The sequence below is a fragment of the Triturus cristatus genome, chromosome 2_1 (assembly GCF_964204655.1).
Source record: "Triturus cristatus chromosome 2_1, aTriCri1.1, whole genome shotgun sequence".
NCBI classification, from domain to species: Eukaryota; Metazoa; Chordata; class Amphibia; order Caudata; family Salamandridae; genus Triturus; species Triturus cristatus.
Genome location: NC_140581.1, coordinates 1,174,697,633 through 1,174,721,848, shown reverse-complemented (window position 1 = coordinate 1,174,721,848; position 24,216 = coordinate 1,174,697,633). Strand labels below are relative to the sequence as shown.

Sequence of the window (24,216 nt, the reverse complement as noted above, 5' to 3'; positions counted from 1 at the left end):
GAAAACAAAGATTTCAATGACTTACTACACCTTGAGATACCAGACTCAAATATTTCTGCTTGAAGAAACTTAAGCTATGTCTCACTTGAATCTGAACATTATACTTGCATAAAAATGTTCCCTTCTAAATAGGTTGAGGGACAGCAGAACACGCCTACATAACACCTGGAACATGGGGCTGTGGACTCTAATGCCTCCCTACCCCACATGACAGGATGTTGGTATTCCATTCATTAGATGCACTTTATCCTCTAAAAAGCATTAGTCTTATTATATTTACAGACATTTTAAGTGGCGGCTTTGGAATGCTCAGTTTTACTTCCCCCTTGTTTTAACTGTGAACGTCTGTGTCCTCATATGTGTACTCCTTGCTCCCTTATTATGTGTGTGTTTGTTTTTATTTGATCTGTTTTGGATCTTACTAATTCACTTTGCACAAATATTAAGATTAATATTGCAATGATTTTAATTACTTGGCAATAAAGCATGTTACTTACTGTTGAAAACTATTACCCTTGTACAGTACGAGTTTAAATTGAGAGCTTACACTGAGAAATTGTATTGCAGAGATTCTCCTTCTGTTGGCACAGGCAAAGACCAGTCAGTTGGCTCAGTGGAGCAAAAGAGTACCAGGAGTTGGAGTTCCCCCTATAGGTTTTTGGCTTAGGTTGGGTGTAGGAGAGTAGGATCTGCCTCTTATGTTGCCCCCACTTTTTTTCTGATGTTTACACTGGTTTCTGGCTATAGTCTGGCTGGGACCCTGCTAATCAGGGCCCCAGACTCTCTGTTCTCTCTAAACGACATGGAGTGCATATTAGGTGCACTAGTGATTGGATACTGTGGTGCCTTACGAGTCCCTAGTATATGGTACCTTGGGTACCAAGGGCATAGGTACTTCACAGGCCTACCAGGGGCTGAAGCATGTATTATGCCACCCCTGGGAAGCAGACTAAATCTGACACCACAGGCCTGCTACTGCAGCCTAGTTGAGGTGGTGCTAGCACTCCTCACTGAGATATAAGGCAGGCCCTATAAATCCTGAGGGCAGGGTGCTTGGTTTCCATGTGAGGGGGGCCTCTGCCTGAGCAGGGCCCCTCTGCAGCTCTCAGAGTCCATTCTCTGGGCTGTTTGTGAATGCGGTTAAACCATATACTCTTAATTGCATTATAACCTCGCAGTAAATGCTAACTTTGGAATGGCTGCATCAAAACATGTTGTGTTTGGTGTCAGACGCTTTGGAATCATACCCCCACACCAGTAACTGGTGTGGGAGTATGATCCCACCCTTCTAGAGGGATAGACATGTACCTACTGTGGAAACGCGGTAGAATCCTGAAGAGCCCTGGCATCACAAAATGGACGCCACCAGTCACAGACACTGAGCTGCCCTCCTGCTGATGACCGAAACTCGCAGTGGAGTAAGCCCAACAATAGGTATCCTGTCACAGGGAGGTGTGACCACCTCCCAGACAGAGTTTCGTGTATTGGGCTGGGTGGGTGCACTCCTAGAGTGCTTTGAAGTCCTGCACTGGGGGAGCAGTAGGCTCCTCTGTGAATACACCAGTTCAAACCGGCTCAGGGGCTACCTGCCCCTGCTCTGGCGCGAAACTGGACAAAGGGAAGTGCGTGTAGCCACCCACTCCCCTGACCCTCCCATAGGTGGGATCATAGAGCTAGTCCCTCCCTTCCTTCTAGTATAAGTTAGAGGAACCCTTGCCATTGCAAACTAGATACCCCTGGACAACGCTCTGAAGACGAATCCCGGACCTTCGATGTTCCACTACCTCTGGAAGACCGAAGAATCTCCCTTAGAGTTAAGACTCCCCTGCTTGGCAGCACCAAAAACTGCACTCAACGGTCGCAAACTCCACCGCTCCCGCCGGAGCCTGAAGCCCCTGCAGCCCAGGAACAGGATTTGCTGACTTCTCCAAGGCCATCGTGAGTCCCCAGCTACGTTGAGGCAAGTGGACCCCACGAGTGACGAGGAACCGCAATCCCTGGGTACCGTGCACTATTTTCGAGTGCAACCAGTTCACGACGTTCTACGAACCTGTGCATTGGGCCACGTGTGGTCCAAGCCTCTAGCAGGTATCCCTCCAAAGATCAGAGGCCTACCCCGTCCCAAGTGACCATGGGCCCCTGTTGAGTGGATCCTCCTGAGGCGTCTTCGCGATCCCTTGCCGGCTGGCTTGTGGGTCCCCTGAAGACTTTCCTACAATTCCAAAGGGCTCCCCTGGTTGCTCCAGGCCTGCCCTGACTTACCCTCGCTGGGTGAGTCCCTCAGACCTTGCTGGTCTGCACTGCTGACTTTTTATCCTATCCACAAGACTTGCTGTTGCCAAGGTTTGTTGGCTCTAATCTGGTTGCCAACACTGCAGTAAGCGGCAGACTTCGTGGGGCACGCCGAATCCAGCTCCTGGTCATCGTCGACGCCTCCTGGACATCGTGGCTGAAGAGTCAAGACACCCGTGAACTACCTGAAATCATCCGACTACTGTGGGCACCCAGCTTCCAGCCCCGGGTCACTGCCAAGTGACTTTGAACATTGTCCCCTCTGCTTTCAGGTCTTCCTCCTTCTGAATCCTGACTTGGATTCCACCGGACACTTCTTCTGACTTCACAAGCAACAAGTCTTCATTGGCTCCCATTGAAAACGTCGCCGCGACCCGACACCAAGAGACACCTACGCACCCGGCTTCCCTGGGTGAGGTAACTCCAGCACTACGGTGCTCCTGTGGGTGTTGGCTCTAGAACTACTTACCCTGTGAGTGACTTGCTTGTAGACCTTCCCGAAGTATCCTTAAACTCCTAATTACCAACCGCGACTTGCCCCATTGAAGTCAACGGGGATTCGAGGCTGTGTTAACACACTGCATGCGTCCCCCGTGGGTCCTTTACTTACCTGCCTTGGGTGGTTTCGTGAGGCTCCAACGCTTCTGAAGGCCCTAGGCCTTGCCCCTGTGCAAGTCGCTGTTCGCAAGTCTCCTTTTTAGTATATGGTCTGGTACGTCCCTAGGGGCCCCAGACATATTTGTGCTTAATTTATTGTGAAACGTTGATTTGTGCATATGTTCCTGACTTCTAATCTCATAAAGAGCTTAGTAGAGAGTTGTTTAGTAATAAATACATATATATTTGATATATATACCTGTGTGGTGTCCTTTCATTTGGTAATTCAAGAGATTATATGGTAAAACAAGCTGCTTTACATTCCTCTAAAGACTTAGCCTGAAGGCTGCTCTCCACAGCTCCCACTAGGATAGCTTTCTTTAAAGGTGGTCTTAAACCTACTACCATAAGAGTCGAATTGTACTGGTGCAAGGTGTCCACTTTAACTAGTGAACAGCATATACCAGGCCAACTTCTCACATTGGGGGTAGGCACCGACAAATGTTTCTGAAGTGATGGCACTGGAACATGTTGTGTTCCCAAAAGTTAGCTGCTGGGAATAGGAACTCCCCCAGGAATTTGCATGTGAAATGGGTGGCCCATTAAGAAGATGGCTCCTAGTGTGGTGGTAGAGATAGTGTTAAACCCTGAGGAGACAAGGGAGAGGGTGATAAGTTGCCTGATTTCAGCAGGAGGGCTGGTGTCTGATCCTGCAGAGATCCGAGAGGGAATGGTGGACTGCCTATATTCCTAGGGTGAGTTTAGTGGCGGGCCCTGAGGCTCAGGACAGGTTAGGTGACAGTCCTAAGACACTGAAGGATTTTATTTTTGGCACTCAGTTGTCAGTCCCGGATGTAGCAGCTGTAGTGAAGCCCAGCCAAGTGATGACTCACACTGCGGTGGGTTCTAAGGTGCCACACACTGACAAGGGGCATAGAACCATGAGAACTGGGAGGGGAAAAAGGTCAGGTGGAGTCTCCAGAGAGACAGCCTGTTGATGAGGTAGTGCCCACTTCAGAGGAAGGAGACTGTGAGCAGGTTAATGGTTTAATGCTACAAACGGATAGTAGGGATTTTCGCTATTAGCTGCCCCCTGGTCAGGCTACGGAGGATTCTGCCTGGTGGGGTTTGTGTGTACCAGCATTGAGGCAGAGACCTTGAGATGAGTAAGGTAGCTGGCAACACTGTTTACTTAGTCATATTTTACAGAGGATTCTATAGGTTTCTGGATGACCTCCAGCTTGACCGCTTGAAGACTAGGTCGTTGCTAGAGATTGGAGTGTGCCAGGTGAGACTGCAGTGTCAAGGCACATTCTCATTTAGCCCACGGGAACTTGACTGTGTCTGGGTAATAGATGTAGACCCTGTTCTCCTGAAGGTTGGGTGTGTCATTGTTCCCTGTGTGGTTCTCAAGTGTGGACAGGATGACTTTCCAAAAAAAGCCATCAGCCCTAATGATGCCACCAATGCAGTAGTAGAAGAATTTGACTGAAGGAGGGCTATTGGAATCTGGTGCTCCACACAGCAGCTAAAGCACTGGACCAAGGGCATGAGGTTCACAATCTGCAAGCAGGTTATCAGAAACTGAGTGGTCTGTTATCCCGTTAGAAAACTCCAGTCGCCCTGCAAGGGTGGTGGCAGTACAATACACTATCCTGTGTGTTTAGGTTGCGGGTTGAAGGCCCACTGTGGAGTTTGCAATTGTATTGAGAGGGTGTGGTCACCCCGAGAGTCAGGTGGAGAGTGGCTTGTTCCTTTCAACTTCTAGAACATTTACTGGCAAGGCAGAGTTGATGATGAGAGAGGTTAGACACTCCTGTTCCGGAGTGTGATAAGGCCACACTGAGAAGCTAGAATCCCCTATGGTTTATAGTGAGTGTACATAGTTTTACAAGTTTATAGGTCGCCCTGAGGCATCTCTGTGCTATGTTGCTCCCCCCAAGGAGGTAACTAGGCCATAATGAGGGCACTGATAACATGCATTCTCTAGAGGGAGAACAAGCAGTGACCCATGTGACTGGTTTGACATATGTCAAAATTGACAGCATATTGGTGTAGACAAAGAGAGGCCTGGTCAATGAAGAATTGTTTTATCAATAGCAAGGGCGGTCATAAACCTGTTGTCGGAAGGCGTTTGGTGTCCTAGATGCCGCTGATGTAGGAAAAGGGTAGTTTCTTAGAGCTTTTAGGTTTCGAGGGAAGAAGAGCGTCATTTTGCTTATGTCTGGTGGGAGGTCCAAGAAATAAGGTGATGTTAAAATACTTGGGGGAGTGGAGAACTAACACTTTTTTTTAATGGAAGTTCAAAACCTGTCAACAGTTGAAATCGTTTTTATGGAAAAACACCCAAAGGACTGGCTAGATTCTTTCCTAAACCTAAGATGCAGACAGCATGTATAAGGAATTAGATGTTGACCCACGAAAACCCTCCGATTTGTGTTTTTTTTTTTTTTTTTACTTTAGTTTTGTGTTTCTGCTGTGAATGATCCTCTTGAAGGAATCTCACTAACTGTAAGCTTCTGTTAAAAATGGATTTCAGTGGGTTCCGGAGGACGGATGTGCCTAGGTGGCAGCGTTCCCTTGAGCTCCGTGCTTACTTGCAGTATCCCCATAGCTTTAACGACGATCAGACATATTACTCCTTGTAATTCGGTGGATGCCCTTGTTGAAGGAGGACCTACTCTGTTTTATTAAATTTGTGGGTCAGACAACACTTTAGAAGTGTTGTCTTAGCACTCACAGGAACTGTGGTGAGCGATTGTCACGTCAAAGGCCTGCCCTCCTCAGGACTCATTGTGCAGTGAGGGTTGTTTGCCTCACTGTACATTACCACTGACAGTAGGTTTAAGCTGCTGCGCCTACTTCTGTATTACTACTTCTAGAATCTAGACCATTTAATTATTGTGCACCTCAGTTTTTGCATATTAATATTTATTTTTTACTGAGCACACTCTTACTGTTGGTCATCTTTCTCCCTGACTGGAATTCTTTTCTAATGTTCATTTTGCAAACAGACGTTTATTCTCTGCAACATATTAAATTGGATTGTTTATTTTTGGGGTATTTCTGTATCCTTTATGCATACATGTTTCTAGACTAAATGTTTTCCTTTAAACGTATATATGAAATCAGGCAACTTATCACCCTCTCCCTGGTCTCCTCAGGGGCTATCACCATCTCTACCACCACACTGGGGGACATCTTCTTAATGGGCCATCCATTTCACATGCGAATTCCTGGGGGAGTTCCTATCCCCAAAGTGAATTAGTAAGATCCAAAACAGATCAAATAAAAACAAACACACACATAAGGGAGCAAGGAGTACACATATGAGGACACAGACGTTCACAGTTAAAACAAGGGGGAAGTGAAACTGAGCATTCAAAGCCGCCACTTAAAATGCCTGTAAATATAATAAGACCAATGCTTATTAGAGGATAAAGTGCATCTAATGAATGATAACATTTTGTAACTATTATCGGATAAAGTTCATCTGATGAATGGAATACCAACATCCCGTCGTGCGGGGGAGGGGGGCATTAGAGTCCACAGCCCCATGTCCCAGGTGTTATGTAGGCGTTTCTTGCTGTCCCTCAACCTATATAGAAGGGAACTTTTTTATGCAAGTATAATGTTCAGATTCAAGTGAGACATAGCTTTAGTTTCTTTAAGCAGAAATATTTGAGTTTCTTTACCCACTCTGAGTCAGGTACCTTCAGAAGGCCACAGCAGTACTTGAATTCCTCTACCAATAACATACGGTTCTAGAAGGCATCAATATTCACCCAGAAATGCTGGCAGTAGTAGCAGGAGCCGAGCAGTACCATACTGCTCACTCTAATGCTCCACCGTTGCCCAAAAATGAGCAGACTTCCCACAAATGCCCCTCATTGATCAAAACGGCACAGCACAATCAGGAAATGCCTGCACTGGAAGAAACAGGAGGCAGGAAGAAAGTGGGGGGATGGGGTGGGATCAGGAGTCTCAGCCTGGTCCAACTCAGTTCAGGGTTCTGCAATAGCACAACAAAGCAAGAGCTTTCACTGGCAGATCCAGGGCAGGAAGCATCTACTCACTGCCAGGCCCCTTATCTTGTAGCCCAACACGGAGCAGGCCTCGACAAAGCAAGCAGGTGGGTTCATTTCCTAGTAAGATTTCAAGCGAGTTAATGCTTTTGTTGCAGAGATCATTGTGTAACCTGCAGATCACAAGTTCCAAACCTAGAAAAATAGCTCACTGTAACGCCCTGAACGTCTCAGGATCGTTTAACAGACACGATAATGAGAACGCAACCACTTGTGAAGGTTTAGTTATTTTAATGAAGGCAGAAATAATACAAGGAATAAACAAAGGTTATAGTCACTGGAATCCTCCAGGCTAAGTACGTTACCAGCCCACAGCACGGATGGTCCTAACCGTCCTCTGCATATACGCCGATCCCGGCGTATGCCAACAGAGGGCAGAAATGAAATGGCCGAAAATGCCAATCGGTAGGCTGTGAGGGGCACGAAGAGTGTTGGGGAGAATCGAGGAGTCAGGGAAACACCCAGCCGGGGTCTCTACCTGAAGGGAGCAGCCGCTCAACCTCTTCCTCAGACTGCACCGGGACGCGGAGTCACCTCCTGGTGATGCGTCACCGATACCCCAATCACAAGCAAAGAAGACTGAACCGAGAGCAGCCGCTCGATCGATCCTGTGGACTTCAGAGTCTGTAACGCGGCAAACACCTCCTGGTGTGCGTTACAGCTGGCAGTCCCTGTATCTCTGGTCGGGCTGGGAGTTACGACTCCAACCAGCAAAAGCGCCACTGCGCTTTGACTCAGCCGAGTCAAAAAGCGAAGCTCAATGGTTATCCGGTAGAGCTTCCGGGTCCTGCACAGGTGACGATGGGGCAAGCCACGGCCCAGGGAGTAACGACTCGACCTACCTCCGTTCTTGCCTTACTGGAGCACCACTCCGAAACACTGCTCTTCACTAAGCAGGTACGTCGGTGTAAACACAATATCCGACAGCGTTGTACCTCCCGGTTCCTCCCTTTATAGGGCGTGTTTTCCTTGAGTTATGTAACAGCTCTCCTGTTTACATAAGGGCGTGTTTTCCTTGAGTTATGTAACAGCTCTCCTGTTTACATAAGGGCGTGTTTTCCTTGAGTTATGTAACAGCTCTCCTGTTTACATAAGGGCGTGTTTTCCTTGAGTTATGTAACAGCTCTCCTGTTTACATAACCTCTCAACCGCTAAGCATCCTGGGAGATGTAGTCCGTTTTCGCTGGTTACCGTTTTCCTCCCCTCGCATGACAGGAATTCTTGACACTCACTGAGTAATGCACATGCTACACACATCAACATATATCAGGCAGTGCATATGTTTTAAACCTGTAGGTTTTATCTCCACACCTGCACAGTGAACCTCTGCAGGTTTTAACCCCACATCACAAATGCAACAAGAATGTTTTTTTCAAATATGTACATGTAATAAAATGGTAATACTGACGCATCTAATTCAAACCAAACTTTTTCTGTTATGAATTAAATGTTTGGTATACCGGTTTTAAGAGCATTTGAGCATCATGCGCTTTTCATCAAATTTTTACTCATTTGTGAAATAGACAATACTTTTTACTATGAAGTAATTACATTTCCTCCAAGAGGCATGCACAACTAGAACTTGCTTTAAGTTCCCTTATACGTAAACAATACAAAGCAAGTCATTAATTTCCAATTACATTACCTATTTTGTCTATCTGAACACATGCAGGAGAGTTAATATATTGGTAAGAATTAAAATCCTGCATTGTGTACAGATCCATCATACTTTTAATTCCTTAAGTGGTTCAGTAATGGGGTAAAGTTAAGTATGCTATCATTCAACATAATGTAGCATTCCTAACTGAATGTACGCATTCCTTTCAAGTTGTTTGATAAATATATTATCACGGTTTGAAATTATTACTGATCCACTATTACCTTAAGAGCGTAATCTTTTCCACTTCCAACATCCTGAGCTTCATATACAAAAGCAAATCCACCTAAAAAAAAAAAAAAAACAGACTGTTGAACAGAACATGGCATTATCAATTTGATAAACATCCTAACCAGCACACATACAGCGAAACACAACAAACAAAAAAACAAATATTTTAAATCAGTGGACCAGCGTAACTTCAAGTAAGTTATCCTTATTTATTGTCTTCTTCTCCACCCAATCATCTACAAGTCCCCATTGCACAAAAGGGAAGCTGAAACCTTTTCATAGCATTTTACTCTTAAAACCAAGGACTTAAAATGAAAAAAAACATAATGCAGAGCAATTCAATTATGGTCTGACTACACAACACTCCCACTCCACTTACCCAAAAGAGAACATATAACAATCATTTGCAGTGCAATAGGTCTCGCATTTACGAGAGTTTAAGCTATTGGCATTGTAAACGACACTGCCTATTTTTGATTTGCTTTTTAAAACATAAATAAAAAAGACATTGTCATTTACAATGCCAATAGATTAAACTTGCGTAAATGCGAGACCTATTGCATTGCAAATGGTTGTTTAAGTTTAAAGCAGAGTGGCGCTGCGCTCAGTTTTAAAGCTAAAAAAAAAAAAGGAAACAGAGCGCGGTGTCCTTGAAGCAGCACCACGCTCCGTTTTAAAGTTAAAAAAATTAATAAACAAACAGAGCGCGGTGTTCCAGAAATGGACCCTGCGCTCGAAGTTTCTGAAGTGGGCGCCGTGCTCATTATGCAAATACCCAGAAAAGCAGCCGCCATTAACCATAAGTGTCAACAAAAATAGTGCTCACCCCCTGGATAAAGCAGGCCATGTAACGAGCCAAGTAAAAGGTCCAGTCATTATGGGTGGCAACAAAAGGAGACAAGGCAGTACAAAGGCAGGACTAACAAGCCCATTTACGAGTAAGAAGCCACCATTTAAGATGGACAATGACAAAAACCAATGACAAATATGGACGGAGAGTGGGCGGGGCTGCTAGTGCATACCCTAATACAGGATGCCTGGCAGAGCAAGCAGCGCATGCGCACTGCCACTAGGATCGACCTAAATACTCAATAATTAGAACATTGTGGGATACAAAATAACACCTGCTCCCGACCAACACCCTCTCTTTCAGAGGAGAGGCAGCCGAAAGAGAACAGGCAGGGAGAGATACAAAAAGGCATGAGAGCGGAGAATAGTGGAGGATAAATAGGTGAGAAAAGGAGAGGGCGATACAGGCGAAGCTATGAGCGTGAGAGAGATAGGGGAATGAAATAAAGGAAGCGACGGAGCGGTTAGAGGATAGCGAAGAAGATAAGCTGAAGAGAAGAGGCAGCTGCAGGTATAAGGGAGAAAAAAAGAGGGGTGCGCAGATGCAGCAGAAATAAGAGGAAATGAGAGGAGGGTAGACTTAGAGAAGCGAGGGACCGGGAAGAGGGGGTGGGAGACTGGCAGATGAGAAGCAGAGAGACAAGGTTAGGAGAGAGTGGGGTACATAGGAGGGAGAGATAGGACGGGAGACATGTTGTAAGAAACCAATTGAGGGTGATGGAGGGAAAAGGATATGGAGAGGGGAGACAGACAAGGACTGACAAGAGGAGACAGTGAGACAGGAGCGAGGAAGGAAGAGCCAATAAGAACAAAGAGAGAGAGAGAGAAAGGAACAGATAACCTGAAACACACACAACGAAAAGGAAAGACTGTCCGGGAGGAGAGACGGCTGCATTGGTGGCAACTTTGAGGGCGTCACTGTCATTCCGAAGGAGCCGTATATCAGTGCACCATCCTGGCCAAATTCTGTTCTGATTCTGCAATCGTAAGATGCCTTGAGCCCAGCGCTGCCATCCACCAGGACTCCATATTTTTCAGTACATTACAGGCAAGTTACTTTGTACGTTACATTTATTACTAACTCCCTGCACAGAAGATCCTACATTACATCCGTCGCAGCCGTCTTCATGAACTCTTTTTACGTGACTACCAACCTGGTATCTCAATGGAAGTTGTGCCAGATGCTGTGACACTCCTGGGCTCTCTGCCCATCTGTTACCCCCAGGGACTTAACAGGGCACTGTGTTGACTCTTACTAGTTTAAAGGACTCTGTACCCAAGGCTACTACTCTAAGACATACTGAGCCTACAGCTGCCACCCTAAAGAACTCTGTGCGGTGTCATCCTAATGGAATAAGTGGTAATTGCGTACATGGTTGTGCTTGCTCCTGAGATTCAAAACAAAATGGTCTTCAACTCTGCCACCCTCCTAGATCCTCAGCCTATCACTGTCACCCTTAGGACCCCTGTGTTTATTGCTGCCTACTGCTGCCAATTTAAAGGACACAGTGCTCACTGCCACTGAGAAAAAGAGATGCCATGTGTAGGAAACTGGCTCTATATATACACACTACACCAAAATGAGGTATAGTGTGTATAGAGTCAAAGTAACCCCAGAGGTAGGCAGAGGTTAAAGTTAGATAGAACCTTACTCTCCATTTGTGGTAGAGTGGTCGAGCAGTAAGGCAGTATCGGAGGACAGTGTTAAGGATTTGATGTACACACTCAGTCAGCAAATGAATTCACACACTCAAGAACTGAACTCTAGGCCAATTGTGTTTGTGTAAAAATATATACTGTTGTTTAATTTTTAGAACCAAGCAAGCCTGGCACAGGTAAGCATTACATACTTTTCAGTAATAAGTTACTGGATATAGAACAGTTTGAAAATGCAATAGAACTTGTACTTTGCTCGATTTACAGGGGATGTAGTAGGTTGCAAAACTTAGCAAATACAGTACATTGAAATGAATAGGCTTTTTCACTAAGTTACAGGTATATTACTTTGTACGTTACTTTTCTTACTCAGTGCTGAATACCTGACTTTAGCACTGGGACATTTCCTGTAAACAAGTAGATAAATAAGTTTTGGTTATTTGGGCGATTTTTAAAGAAAATTTTTAGATTTCAAAACTCCACACTTAGAAACTTTTTGGAAGAAAATTGTCAATGTTATCCTATGGAGGAAAAACAGGTTATCGGTTCACAGGTAAGTAATCTACTGTGGAAGTTAAGGTTCTGGGGTTAGACTCAGGGGTCCCCCGGGGTCAGTGATGCACTGTTGTTGCATCCTCAGCGGCACTAGGGCGGCCGGGTGCAGAGTGTTGAGGCCCAATGTTATCCAATGTGGGATAGGGGGCCTCCAGTTGGTGGCTGCTGGCAAGCAGGCCACTGGGTTGTGGGAGCAAAGCTCCTAGGGTTAAGGTCAGGGCAAGTGGGGAAACAGAGTAGCACAAACGGTGCACCCTCAGCGGCACTGAGGCAGCCGGGTGCAGAGTGCTGTTTCAACGTCGGGTGCCCTGTTGTTTTCTATGGTGAACCTCCGGTTTGCAAAAGCACTGCAGGTAGGGAGACGAAGGACTTCTGGGTGCGACCACCACTTGGAGAGGTAAGTTGGGAAGTTAAGGGTTGGTTAGGCACAGTCGGTTTGGGCACACAAGGCCGTGGGGCGTCTGGTGCAGGGGTGCCTTTTGGGGTCGGAGCTGCTTAACAGCTCCTGGTCGTGGTTAGGGGGGCCTTCTGGAGTAGGATGCAGGCGTCAGCTGGAGGCTTGAGGCAGGTCAGGGGTCTCCGGATCTCGGGTCACGATTGCCGGGGTGACCTCCTTGTGGAGCTCGGGCCGGGTTTGGTGGGTGCAGAAGGAGCTGGATTCACGGTCTCCGGCTGTTGCCAGAGGTTGCTGTTGAACAAATCCGGTGTTCGCGGGAGAAGCAGTGTTTGGAAGTGAAGGCAGGCAAGTCCTCAGGGTTTTTGAGGTTTCTGGCTGCAGGACACACTGGGATTTCGCAGAAGCAGGTTCGAGGGGAGACAGGCCGGTGGGGCTGGGCCAAGTCAGTGGGCGTCTTCCTCTAGTTAGCTGGCTGCACGTCTGTTCGGTCCATCTTTTCTTCTTCTTGTCAGGCTGGATCTAAGGAAGAAAGGTTCACGGTGCCCCCTAAATACTAGATTTAGGGGCGTTACAGGTAGGTAAGGGAAGGGACCAATGGGTCCTATCCCTGAGGTGGGTATACCCCCTATCGTGCCACCCTCCAGTGGGAGGGGGGAAGGAGCCTGTCCCTGGTTAGTTCGGTCCCCCATCCTCAAGATGGCGGGGACTCAGAGTTGTGCTTCACCTCGCCTCCCCCACCTGAGGGGTGGAGTTGGCAGAGGTGGGCATATCTCTTTCCCTCACTATTTATTTCCCGCCAGCTCTCCTGCCTAAAGTGGGGGTAGAACCAGTGGGGACCAGTTACTGAAAGCAACAAATGGTCTGGGGAGGCTCACAAGCGTACCCTTCGTGAACTCAGCCTATCCTGGGGGAGGAGACTTGGCACCTCACCCCAGGATGTGCATTGTTCCAGGCCCCAGAGAGCAGCAGGCTCTCGACCCAGAGGTCCAGAAACATGTCTGGTGGGGCTAGCTGAAAGCAGCCACTCAGTCTGGACACTAGTGGTGGGTTAGTTTTCAGGGGGCATCTCTGAGATGCCCTCTGTGTGCATTTTTCATTAAACCCCACACTGGCATCAGTGTGGGTTTAATGTGCTGAGAAGTTTGATACCAAACTTCTCAGTTTTCAGTGTAGCCATTATGGTGCCTTGGGAATTCGTAATGGCAAGCTCCCAGCGCCATATACTCTTAATGGCAGCACTGCACTTACAATGTCTAAGAATGGACTTAGACACTGTAGGGATTCAGGGCTCATGCACCTGTACCCTCACCACTGGCAGAGGAAACCCAGCTAGAGGGGTGACTGATTTATGCCGGGCAGTGGGTCGTAGGCATGGCACAAAGGGATGTGTGCCATGTCGACTTTTTACTTTGTTCTGAACCAAAACACGCAGCCTGCAAAGGCAGTGTGTGTGTTTAAAGGTGCAGGGCCTCTGAGGGTGGCACATTAAGTGCTGCAGCCCTTAGAGGTCTTCCCTGGTCAGTGCCATGGGTACCTGTGGTACCATTTACCAGGGGCTTATTTGTGGCCAGAGATGCCAATTGGGTTAGTTTTGGGGAAAGAACACAGGCCCTGGGAACCTGACTGGCAGGGACCCAGGGCACACCAAGAAAAAGTGCATCAGTAGTCTGGCAAAAAGGGGGGGGTTACTGCAACAGAAACCCACTTTCCTACACCATTTGACTGCAGCCTCCCTGTCTGGTGAGGGGTGCACGGACGTGCTAGCAGAAAGGGACCTGGGGAGCAGTGCAGGGAACTGAAGCCTGATTGATGGGCCATGAGTGAAAGACCTGCTAATCCCCTCACACCGAGGAAATTTCACCCACCCCTATTCTGGATCCGACAGTGAAGACTACAGCTACTAGATGGACTCTTCCTCTCGGCCAAAGCCGGCAGGCTCTAAATTCAGAGTGCGGTGTCCGTGAAGCAGGCGCTGCGCTCACAAATAAAGTAAAAAACAACAACAAAGCACACCTCTATTCTGGATCCGACAGTGAAGACTCCAGCCACAAGACAGACTCTTCCTGCCTCTCGGCCAAACCCGGCGTGATCTAAATGAAGAGCATGGTGTCCGTGAAGCGGGCGCAGTGTTCACCAATAACGTTTTTTTTTTTTAAACCAAAGCACTGTCTCTAAACAGGGTGCCGCACAAAACATTCTAGTTAAAAAAAAAATATGAAACTGAGTGCGTTGTCCCTAAAGTGGATGCCGCGCTCAGCATGCAATTCATCACAAAAGTAATAAAATACAAAATAAAGTGGCCGCCATTGTCCTGTGTGGGCGTGCTGCAAATGCAGGAAGCGGCCACTATTGTCCCCATTAGTTACAAAACAAAATAGTGCTGACAGACTTAAAATGGATACCGTGTAACAAGCCAAGTAAAAGGTCCAGTCATCATGGCAGTACCAAATGGTGACAAGGCAGTAACAAGGAGGGACTAACAAGCCTCATAATGAATTGGAAGTCAGCATTTATCGAGGACAATGACACCAGCCAATGAAAAATATGGGTGGAGAGTGGGAGAGGCTTCCAAAGCTACAGCATGCCTCACAGAGCGAGCAGCGCATACGCGCTGCCGCTAGTCTCGACCTAAAAATGCCAGTAGAGTTGCAGCAGATCCGAGAGCTGAAGACAGTGAAGAGGACAAGGTTCTAAAAATCTTACAACATTTAAGAAACCATGTGGTGCACAATTAAAGAGATTTAAAAAAAACTTGCTGAACTGAAAATAACCATCCTGAAATTTGAATGCTAATGGCATGCATCTAATGCCCATAAAGATCCTGGCTGGTGTAAAGAATACAGAAGGGGGGCTATGGCAAGATGCCGGCTAGACGCATTTTATGCTAGGTCTGCCGACTCCATCCAAATCCTGCAAAGATCCTGGGCAAATACTGCCATTGATGCACCATACCGGACCCCACTGGTGTAGGGACCCCACACACAGTACCTGCTGTGTGTATCTTCAGCCATGTCTTGAGGCGAACACCCGGCACCGATCCCTGGCCTGCACCTGCCTGCCAAAATGGAGGCTGCATCCCCGTGAACGAGGGGCCTTGGGGTCCCGTACTGACTGACATCAAGGCCACCTGCTGCCATGGGGGCCACTGTGAACAGGACCCCCACATTTACTTAAGAGGGCACACACTGGAGTAGGCATCTGCTGGCCAGCCCCCACTCAGCAGAATGCACCTGCTGGGCTGAGGGCTGCAGGCAATGCTTGTTGGTCTGGGGAGCGTAGAGAAGACTGATAAAGGGTGAGGTCTGCCCCCCCCCCTACTACGCACCGCCCCCTCCGGCCTGGGTCCAGACATGGTGTAGGAGTATTGGACGTGCGGGTGACTACTCCGGGACTAACGGTGTGGCCTTGACTCAGAGGCCCGGAGGAGCAGCGGGAGCGCTTCTGTGCCTGTAAGACACCGACTAGGGGAGACTCAGCCTGCACCAGTCCCCCAGGAAACATGGGGTAGGGTGGTGACCGGGGGTGGGTCTGTGTTGCAGTGTGGGGCCTGATACATCAGCAGTGCTTCTTTCTGCCCAAAGCGAGGAAGAGAGGCAGCACAGGAGCGTGCCTAGAACTGGTGGTGCTTCCAACCAGTGGCCTTGCAGAGCAACTACGGGGCCTCAGGAGTTGGAACCCAGCAAAGCGGTGGAGAGGGGGGGGGGGGGGGGGGGAGCTGCTTGCTCTCCCCTGCTGCCCCAACTGGATAAGGAGCCTCACTGACTGCAAGCAGTGAACACAGTAATGGCCCCCACAGCGGCCTTGGCTGTACTCCAAACTTGTCCACTGCAGATACTGCTGCTGGTACCCCGACCGGTGTTAACCTATAACCTGGGCAATATCCAAAGGGCCCTGTGGAGGAAACTTCAAGCTTAGACAGGGGTGAGAGACTTTGCCGCGGGAGAGAGACAGGTGGTCTTGGAGGGCACCTCCTCCCCACCCCTTTTCTTCTCCCTACTATGGCAAAAGACAAGGACCCTAAAATGCCCAAGCAGAGCAAAATGGACCTCTACACAAGGGTAAGGCTCAAACAGACAAAAGCGCCTGAAGAATCAGTGGTAGGGTCCGACAACAATGCGCTCATAGAGGCCATTCAGAGACCAAAATTGGCAAGGTTAGCTCTGAAGTTACGCTTCTCCGGCAAGACTTGTGAAAGGTTGGCGAGGGGGTCACAATGGCCAAAAGACACATCTGAGGTGGAGCACACCACTCATGCTATCCGTGGCAAAATCACCGATCTACAGACCATGATGAAGGACCTGTTCTGGAGGGTGGACAATGCGGAAAACCGAGCACGATGCAACAATTTGCAATTTGTGGGTCTCACCGAGGGGATAGAGGGACAGAACATGGGAGCCCCCTCCTGGAGGATTGGCTAAGATCCCTTCTGCCCCCGGAGAAGTTTTCCACCTGCTTCATTATAGAGCAGTCCCACGGGGCGCTTGCCCCGAAGCCCCCAGTTGGAGCCTCTCCCCAGCCTGTTATAGCTTGATTTCTAAATTATAAAGACAGACATGATACTACGCGAGATACGAATCAAGGGTGAAGTTCATTACAAAAACACCAGGAAAATGTTCCCAGATTACTCACACAAGGTGCAGAAACAATGGCACACTTTTGAATTGGTCAAGCAAACACTGAGGAAACGCTAACTCCAATATATGCTACTCTTCCTCGGCCAACTCAAAGTCCTGTTTAAGGGCAAGGCTGCCTTCTTTCAGACACCGGAGGAGGCATGGAGGTGGCTCTAGGAAAGTCTGCCCCCAAAACCTGGAACTGCCACATGGGAAGAGGAAAATTCAGTACCAAGGGGCGGGGGGAGGAGACCAAAGATCCCACGAATTCAGAGACTCTATAAACAGGGCTACGGGTGGGGGAGGGGTGTACGAGCGGAGGGGCATACGAGCGGGGGGGGGGGGGGCATATGAAAACAAATAGTTTCTTACCTGTCGGTGTAGTTTTGCAGCTTGAAGATCTTTCTGGATTCACTATGCTGTGCATTATTCCGCGGTCTGGTGGCTGGGTCCGGAATCGTAGTCTTTCTTCCCTTTTTTTTTTTGTAGCCCAGGTGGGCGTCGACGTCCCACCGTTTGGTGTACCTCTTGTGACGTCGGCACGCTTCCTGCGGAAGCTCCCACCTTGGGGCGCCATCTTCGGATTGTTTTTTTTTTTTTGTGTGTGTTCTGTTTGTGAATCCTAGGCAATTCTATTATTTTCTCCTTAATTATATCCTTTTACACTCTTCTCTTAAGTCTCTGCTTGTTCTCTATTCTCTGTCTTTCCACCTTCTTCTCCAGCCTCATCTTTCTGGCGGAGGTGGGTGGGTTCGCTAGTCAATCCAGAAAGATCTTCAAGCTGCGAAACTACACCGACAGGTAAGAAACTATTCGTTTTGCAGCGTGAATCTTTCTGGATTCACTATGCTGTGCATAGACTTTGTAGCGGTTTGTCATCTTTGTGGCGGCTGGGTGGAAGATGAGCGTTGGTCGTTGAATATATGTTGAAGCACCTTCTGTCCTACTTGTGCTTTATTGTTCATTTGTATATCCACGCAGTAGTGCTTAGTGAACGTGTGCACTGAAGCCCATGTTGCCGCCAGGCATATGTCTTGAATGGGTGTGTTAGCCAGAAAAGCAATTGTTGCTCCTTTCTTCCTTGTGGAGTGGGCCCGTGCCCCTTCCGATAGTTCTTGCCCTGCCTGTTTGTGGCCGAATTGTATTGTCAGTGCGATCCACCGAGCGATGGTGCTTTTTGTTACTGGTCTCCCCAGGAAGCTGGTTGCGAAAGGAGACAAAAAACTGCTTTGTTTTCCTGTGCTCCTTGGTTCTCGCGATGTAGTGCATAACCGCCCTTCTTGCGTCTAGAGTGTGCAGTGCCCTTTCTGCGCTTGTGGCTGGGTTCTGAAAGAAGCTCGGTATTTGTATTGTCTGGTTCATATGGAATGCCGACACCACCTTCGGCATGAAGTGTGGGTCCGTTCTCATTACGACCCTGTCCTTGTGTATTTGGATGTAAGGTTCTTGCAGTGTTAGTGCTTGCAGCTCGCTTACTCTGCGCAGCGAGGTTATTGCCACCAGAAAGGTTGTCTTCATTGTCAGCATTTGTAGTGAGGCCTTGTGGATGGGCTCAAAGGGTGCCTTCATAAGTTCAGTCAGGACTATGTTGAGATTCCATGCCGGCGGCAGCATCCTCTTTGGTGGCGCTATCCTTTTCGCCCCTTCCAGGAATCTCTTTACTACTCGTGATGTAAAGAAACTTTCCCCCGTCTCGTCTCACCCTGTGTGTAAGCTACAATAGCTGCTAGGTGTACCCTTAGCGAGGATGAACATAGTTTAGCCTTTAGTAGGTGTGTGAGGTATCAGCACCGTTGATTCCTTTGTCAACTTGTTCTGCAGTTTCTTTTTGCTGCACCATTGTGTGAACTTCTTCCATTTTTCCCCATAGCATTTTCGTGTCGTTGGTCTCCTTGCCTCCCGGAGCACTCGCATGGTGCTTTGTGGTAGCTTAAGGTGTGCAAACTTTATGTCTTCAGGAACCATGCCGCTAGGCTGAGGCTCTCTGGCTCTGGGTGTAGAACTTCTCCTTTTTGCATGGAGAGCAAGTCTTTCCTTTTGGTGAACTTGTGGGGTGGCCCCTGTGCCATTTCCATTATTTGTGAGTACCAGGTCTGTCTCGCCCACTGTGGTGCTACTAGGATCAGTGTCATGTTGCTGGTCCTGCACTTGGCGAGTACCCTGGGTATCAGTGGTATTGGGGGGAAAGCGTAGGCAAATGTTTTTGACCAGCTTATCCATAGGGCATTCTCCTGGGATTGTTTCTCTGGTTGCCTAGATGCGAAGTTTTGGCATTTTGCATTCAGGTGTGTTGCAAACAGGTCTATAGTCAGTGTACCCCACCTTCTGAATAGCCTTTGCGTTTCCTGTCCATTGAGCTACCACTCTGCTGAAGCTGATGCTGAAGTCTGCCTGCTGAGCCAGTCTGCTTCCACATTGTCCTTCCCTGGTAGGTGTATGGCCAGCAGGTCTATTTTGAGTGGGATGGCACATCTCCAAATCTCCCGTGCCAGGTTGGATAGAGGGAATGATTGGGTTCCTCCCTGCTTGTTGATATAGAACATCGTTGTTGTGTTGTCTGTTTGTATCAACACCTTCTGGTTGTACAGTTTTTTCTGGAAGGCCTTCAGGGCTAGGAATACGGTCTTCAATTCCAGGTAGTTGATGTGTCTGACCGTATCTGCTCAAGTCCCCAGACCCCTCACTCTGAGCTTGTTCATATGTGCTCCCCATCCTATCTGGGATGCGTCTGTGGGGATGGTCACCGTTGGGCTTGGTGGTGTCAAGGACTTCCCTATTGTTATGTTCTTCTTGTTCCACCACGCTATCTCTTCTTGCACTGCATGCGTTACAACCACTAGATCCTCCCAACTTCCGGCTGCTTGTGACCATTGTTGTTGCAGCCATTCCTGGAATGGTCTCATGTGTAGGCGTACATTGGGGACTAGGTGAATGCATGACGCCATCATCCCCATAATCTTGCTTGCTGTCCTCCCTGTCAAAGCTCGCCCCTTCTGGTAGAGGCGCGTCTCCCTCAGCAGGACCAGTGTTCTCTTGTCGCTGGGGATCACCGTTCTCTGTATGGTGTTGATCTGTGCCCCCAGGAAGATCTTCACCTGTTCCATTGAGGATTTCCCCCAGTGTATGGAGAATCCCAGGTTCGTAAGCATCCTTGTGACCCGCTGTGCGTGTTCCTCTCATCTTTCGCGTGAACTTACTTTTATTAGCCAGTCGTCGAGATAAGGGTATACATGAATCTCTTTCCTCCGCAGGTACGCCACCACTGCCGCAAGGCATTTTGTGAAAACCCTTGGTGCGGACTTCAGTCCGAATGCCATGGTTGTGAACTGGTAGTGATCTTTGTTGATGGTAAATCTTAACAGATGTTTGTGCTGCCTGTTCATTGGGATGTGCAGGTAGGCATCATTGAGATCCACGGTGGACATGAAGTCTCCGTCTCTCATCTGAGGGATTACCTCTTGTAGGGACGTCATTTTGAATTTTTGTGTCCTTATGTACTTGTTTAGGAACCGTAGATCCAGGATGGGTCTTAATGTTTCGTTCACCTTTGGTACCAGGAAGTAGTTTGAGTACACTCCCTTGTTCCTTTCATTGAATGGTACTGGTTCTATGGCCTCCTTTTGGAGTAGCTCTTGTGCTTCCTCTGCGAGTTGCACTAGCTCCTGTCCTGAGTGTATTCTTCTCCTTGGTTTCCTGTTTGGTGGTTTCCTTTCCAACTCTATGCAGTATCCAAACTGTATGATGTTGAGTATCCATTTGTCGGTTATCTTTTTCCATTCCTGAAGGAAACGTCTCAGCCTGCCGCCTACTGGTGTTGCATGTTCGTTGGCGTTTGGTCTGTGTAACCCTCTTCTTGTTGAATTTTTTGTGCTCTCCCCTCGGAGGGATCTTGTGGGTGAGCACGCTTCGCCGGGCGGAGTCACTTTGAGGCGGGTTGTTCTCCCCCTCTTCGTCTTTGCCCTCGTCCGTTCCCCCTACTTCGAAAGGACTGGCCCCGAGGCTGGTACTGACAATTTTGTTTCTGCTGCCCCTGCTGGCCGGGATTGTCGCCCTGGTGGCCCTGCTGGAATGTCTGGTGTGACGTTCCCGGCTGGTTTCCGCCCCTTCCGTATGGTCTCCGTGTCGGAGTACCTCTTCTCATCCCTCTGAATTGCAGGGCCCCCATGGACCTTGCGGTTTCGTTCTCCTTTTTGAGCTGGGTGAGTTTCTCCATCCACCGGGGCTCCGAACAGCGTTTCCCCGTTGAAAGGGGTGTTCAGGATGTTGTTCTGGACTTCCGGCTTGAAGCCTGAGATCCTGAGCCAGGCCTGCCTTCTTTCCGTTATTCCTATTGCCATCAACCTGCTTGATGTTTCGGCTCCATCTAAGGCCGTTTTAAGGCAAGAATTTGCAATATTCTTCCCTTCCTCCACCAGGTGCGAGGCTCTTTGCTGGTATTGTTTTGGGAGGTGCTTGATTAGCTGCCCCATTTCTTCCCAATGTTGGTATTGGTGTCTGTTCAGTAGGGCATTGGAGTTCGCCATGTGCCAGTGCATCGCCGCGTTTCTTTCAATCTTCTTCCCAGTCAGGTCCATCCTCCTGCTTTCCTTGTCTGGTGGTGGGCCAGAGGCTCGCTGGGGTGCAGTGGTGGCGGTCTTCAAACGACGCTATTATGACCAGGGCAGTCGGGTTGCCCTGGGACCACCGCAACCAACAGTGATCAGAGATCCCTTGCGGTGGTCTTGAGACTGCAATATACTATGTGGGGCAGCTGCGCCCTGCCAAGCATATTACTCGTTTCCTTACCGCCACACTTTTCATGGTGGTGCGAATGCCATGAAAAGTGTGGCATTAGGAGGGATCCCCATTGTGCCCCTGCCATGGGTTGCAAGCAGGGGGCACATGTTGAGCACACCTGTGTGCATGCACCCTATACCTGCAGGGCATGGGCTGCAGCAGTACATGCTGTGCAGGTTCTGATTTTGATGTTCCCATTGAAGTGCGTTTTTCATAGGCACCGTTTTGGGAACGCCAAAGAACCGCCCGCTACACAAGAGAAAACTCCTAATGTGGCGGGTGGTTCAACCATGGGTTCGGCTGTGTGGGAGCGGGGCAGTCCCCCTCCCGCACTTCCAAACTCGTAATGAGGCCCTAAGTTCAACCTTGAACTATAACTTCATTTTAAACTTTAACTTTTTCAATGAAATACTATTTTTTTAAATGTAAGATTTGATTACAATACCTAATTATAATATCACTTTAACTTTTGGGTTTTTTCCACAGTGAAATTAGAGGCAATTTGTAAAGAATTTATGGAGCACATAAACAGTATTAAAGTGAAACCACAATACAAGAAAAATTCCAAACGATTTAGTAAAATAGCATAGAACCTAATAAATAAAATGGTACTACAACCACTAAAATCCAATTAGCGGAACTGCTATATTGAACTTTAAAGGTTTAAGTAAACATAGCGCCAGAAGCAGAAAGCGCTAACTGTGGGTATCGGGACCAAGGCACAAGTTCAACCCATCCGCAATGAAGCACAGGCACAGCACAGGACCAAATCTGGTCTGTTGGGATTTTTATTTGATGTCTATAGTGTGAGGTCTATACGGTGTTGCTTTGCCAGTCTTTGTGTGCCTGTGCGTCGGTTCCAATGAGGCTTTCAGCTGTGCAGCAAGGATTTACGGGGCTTACGCCACTTGGTGTTGGTTCCAATAAAGCGGTCAGTTGTACAGTCAGGCTTTGCAGCTCTTTTCATCGCTACGCGACAGATTTAATGGAACCTTCAGTCAGGCAAGTTGGAGTTATTTCAAGGGAGATCCTGGTCAAGGACCAATAACCTGGGAAGGCATCTCTTGGGGTTCAGGGACTCAATCCAAGCAGTTGCAGAAGGTCAGTTAGGCAGATGCAGAGAGCCTCTGAAGCTTGTGTCCCTGTAGCTCACACAGGAGGTCGGCCATCTGACCCTTGGAGTCACTGGGTAGCCCCGGATGAACGAAAGCAGGTCCAATCTTCCTTAATAGATAGGAAACCAGTCCTGCAAGCAGCATGGCAGTCCTCTGGCAGCAGGGCAGGTCTTCTTTTGTAACTTGCACAGGTCGAGGAGTGTTCTGTATAGAGGATCTGAAGGTCAAATATTTATACCTGATGCCAGCCTTTGTGTGTGGGTGACTTCCTGTCCTACACCCACATATGGTTCTGGAAAGGTCTTTCCTCCCCGGTCAAGGCTCCAAACTGTCTGGGTGTGACACAAAGCAGGCATGACTGGTGTCAGGTTGCTTTGTACGTGCTTGTGAGGCAGACTTCCATAGCGGGATGAAGGGCGTTGCTACCAGGATGGAAGACAGTTGCCTCAAACTAAACTCGGACAAGACTGAAGTCCTCATCCTAGGACCCACCCCCTCAGCTTGGGATGACTCCTTGTGGCCCGCCACATTAGGGACCCCACCCACGGACCCCGGGGAAAACTTTGGCATCATACTGGACTCCTCGCTCACAATGAACTGTCATATCCTCGTCATGTTTCCACACTGTTCGCCTGCTTTGAAAGAGATTCAGATGGATCACCACCGAATCCAGAAAGACTGTCACCGAAGCACTCGTCAGCAGCAGACTCGGCAACCCACTCGATGCTGCTGTCATCCAGAAACTCCTCAGGAAACTACAGAACGTTCAAAATGCCGCAGGCAGGCTGGTCCTCAACATCCGCAGCCACATCACTGAACACCTTCGAGAACTCCACTGGCTCCCAGTCAGCAAAAGAATGACTTTCGAGCTCCCCATACACGCCTACAGAGACCTCCACAGGACCAGAATATCCGAACTACGGCCTCTCATTCCACACACCCACCAGACACCTCCGCCCAACTGGCCCTGGCCCCATGAATTGAAACCGAGGAAGATCCTTCTCCTACCTCGCTACTAAGACCTGGAACACCCAGCCTCTCTACCTCAGGCAATCCCTGTCGTTGACCCAATTCAAGAAGGATCTCAAAACCTGGCTCTTCGACTGAACCCCAGTGCCAAGATGGATCAGCAGCCCCCGAGTACCCTTTTAAGTGCAGGTTGGGCTTGGTACAGTTCCTCCTCAGTCATCCTGCAAGAATTGCCCATGCTGTTCACACCTAAGCCCCATTTGCGTCAATGTCTGGAAGGAATACACAAGCCCCACCAGCAGAGCCATTCACAGTCATGTGACCGAGCAACTGGCAGAAGGAAAAGATGGTAAGGACAAGAAAATGGCAACTTTCTAAATTGTCATTTTCAGAATTGTTAATTGAAATCCAACTTTACCATTAA

The 24,216-nt window shown here is 48.4% G+C and overlaps 1 protein-coding gene across 3 annotated transcripts in view; it reads right to left on the bottom strand.

Annotated features, from left to right (window-relative positions):
• The window catches only part of GAK (cyclin G associated kinase), a 1,898,577-nt gene that overhangs the window by 1,784,000 nt on the left and 90,361 nt on the right, over positions 1-24,216 (bottom strand). For all 3 annotated transcript variants that reach the window (XM_085636622.1, XM_085636624.1, XM_085636623.1), the window contains exon 2: positions 8,856-8,917. In XM_085636622.1, the coding sequence (XP_085492748.1) occupies positions 8,856-8,917 (62 nt within the window). The remainder of the gene's footprint in view (positions 1-8,855; positions 8,918-24,216) is intronic.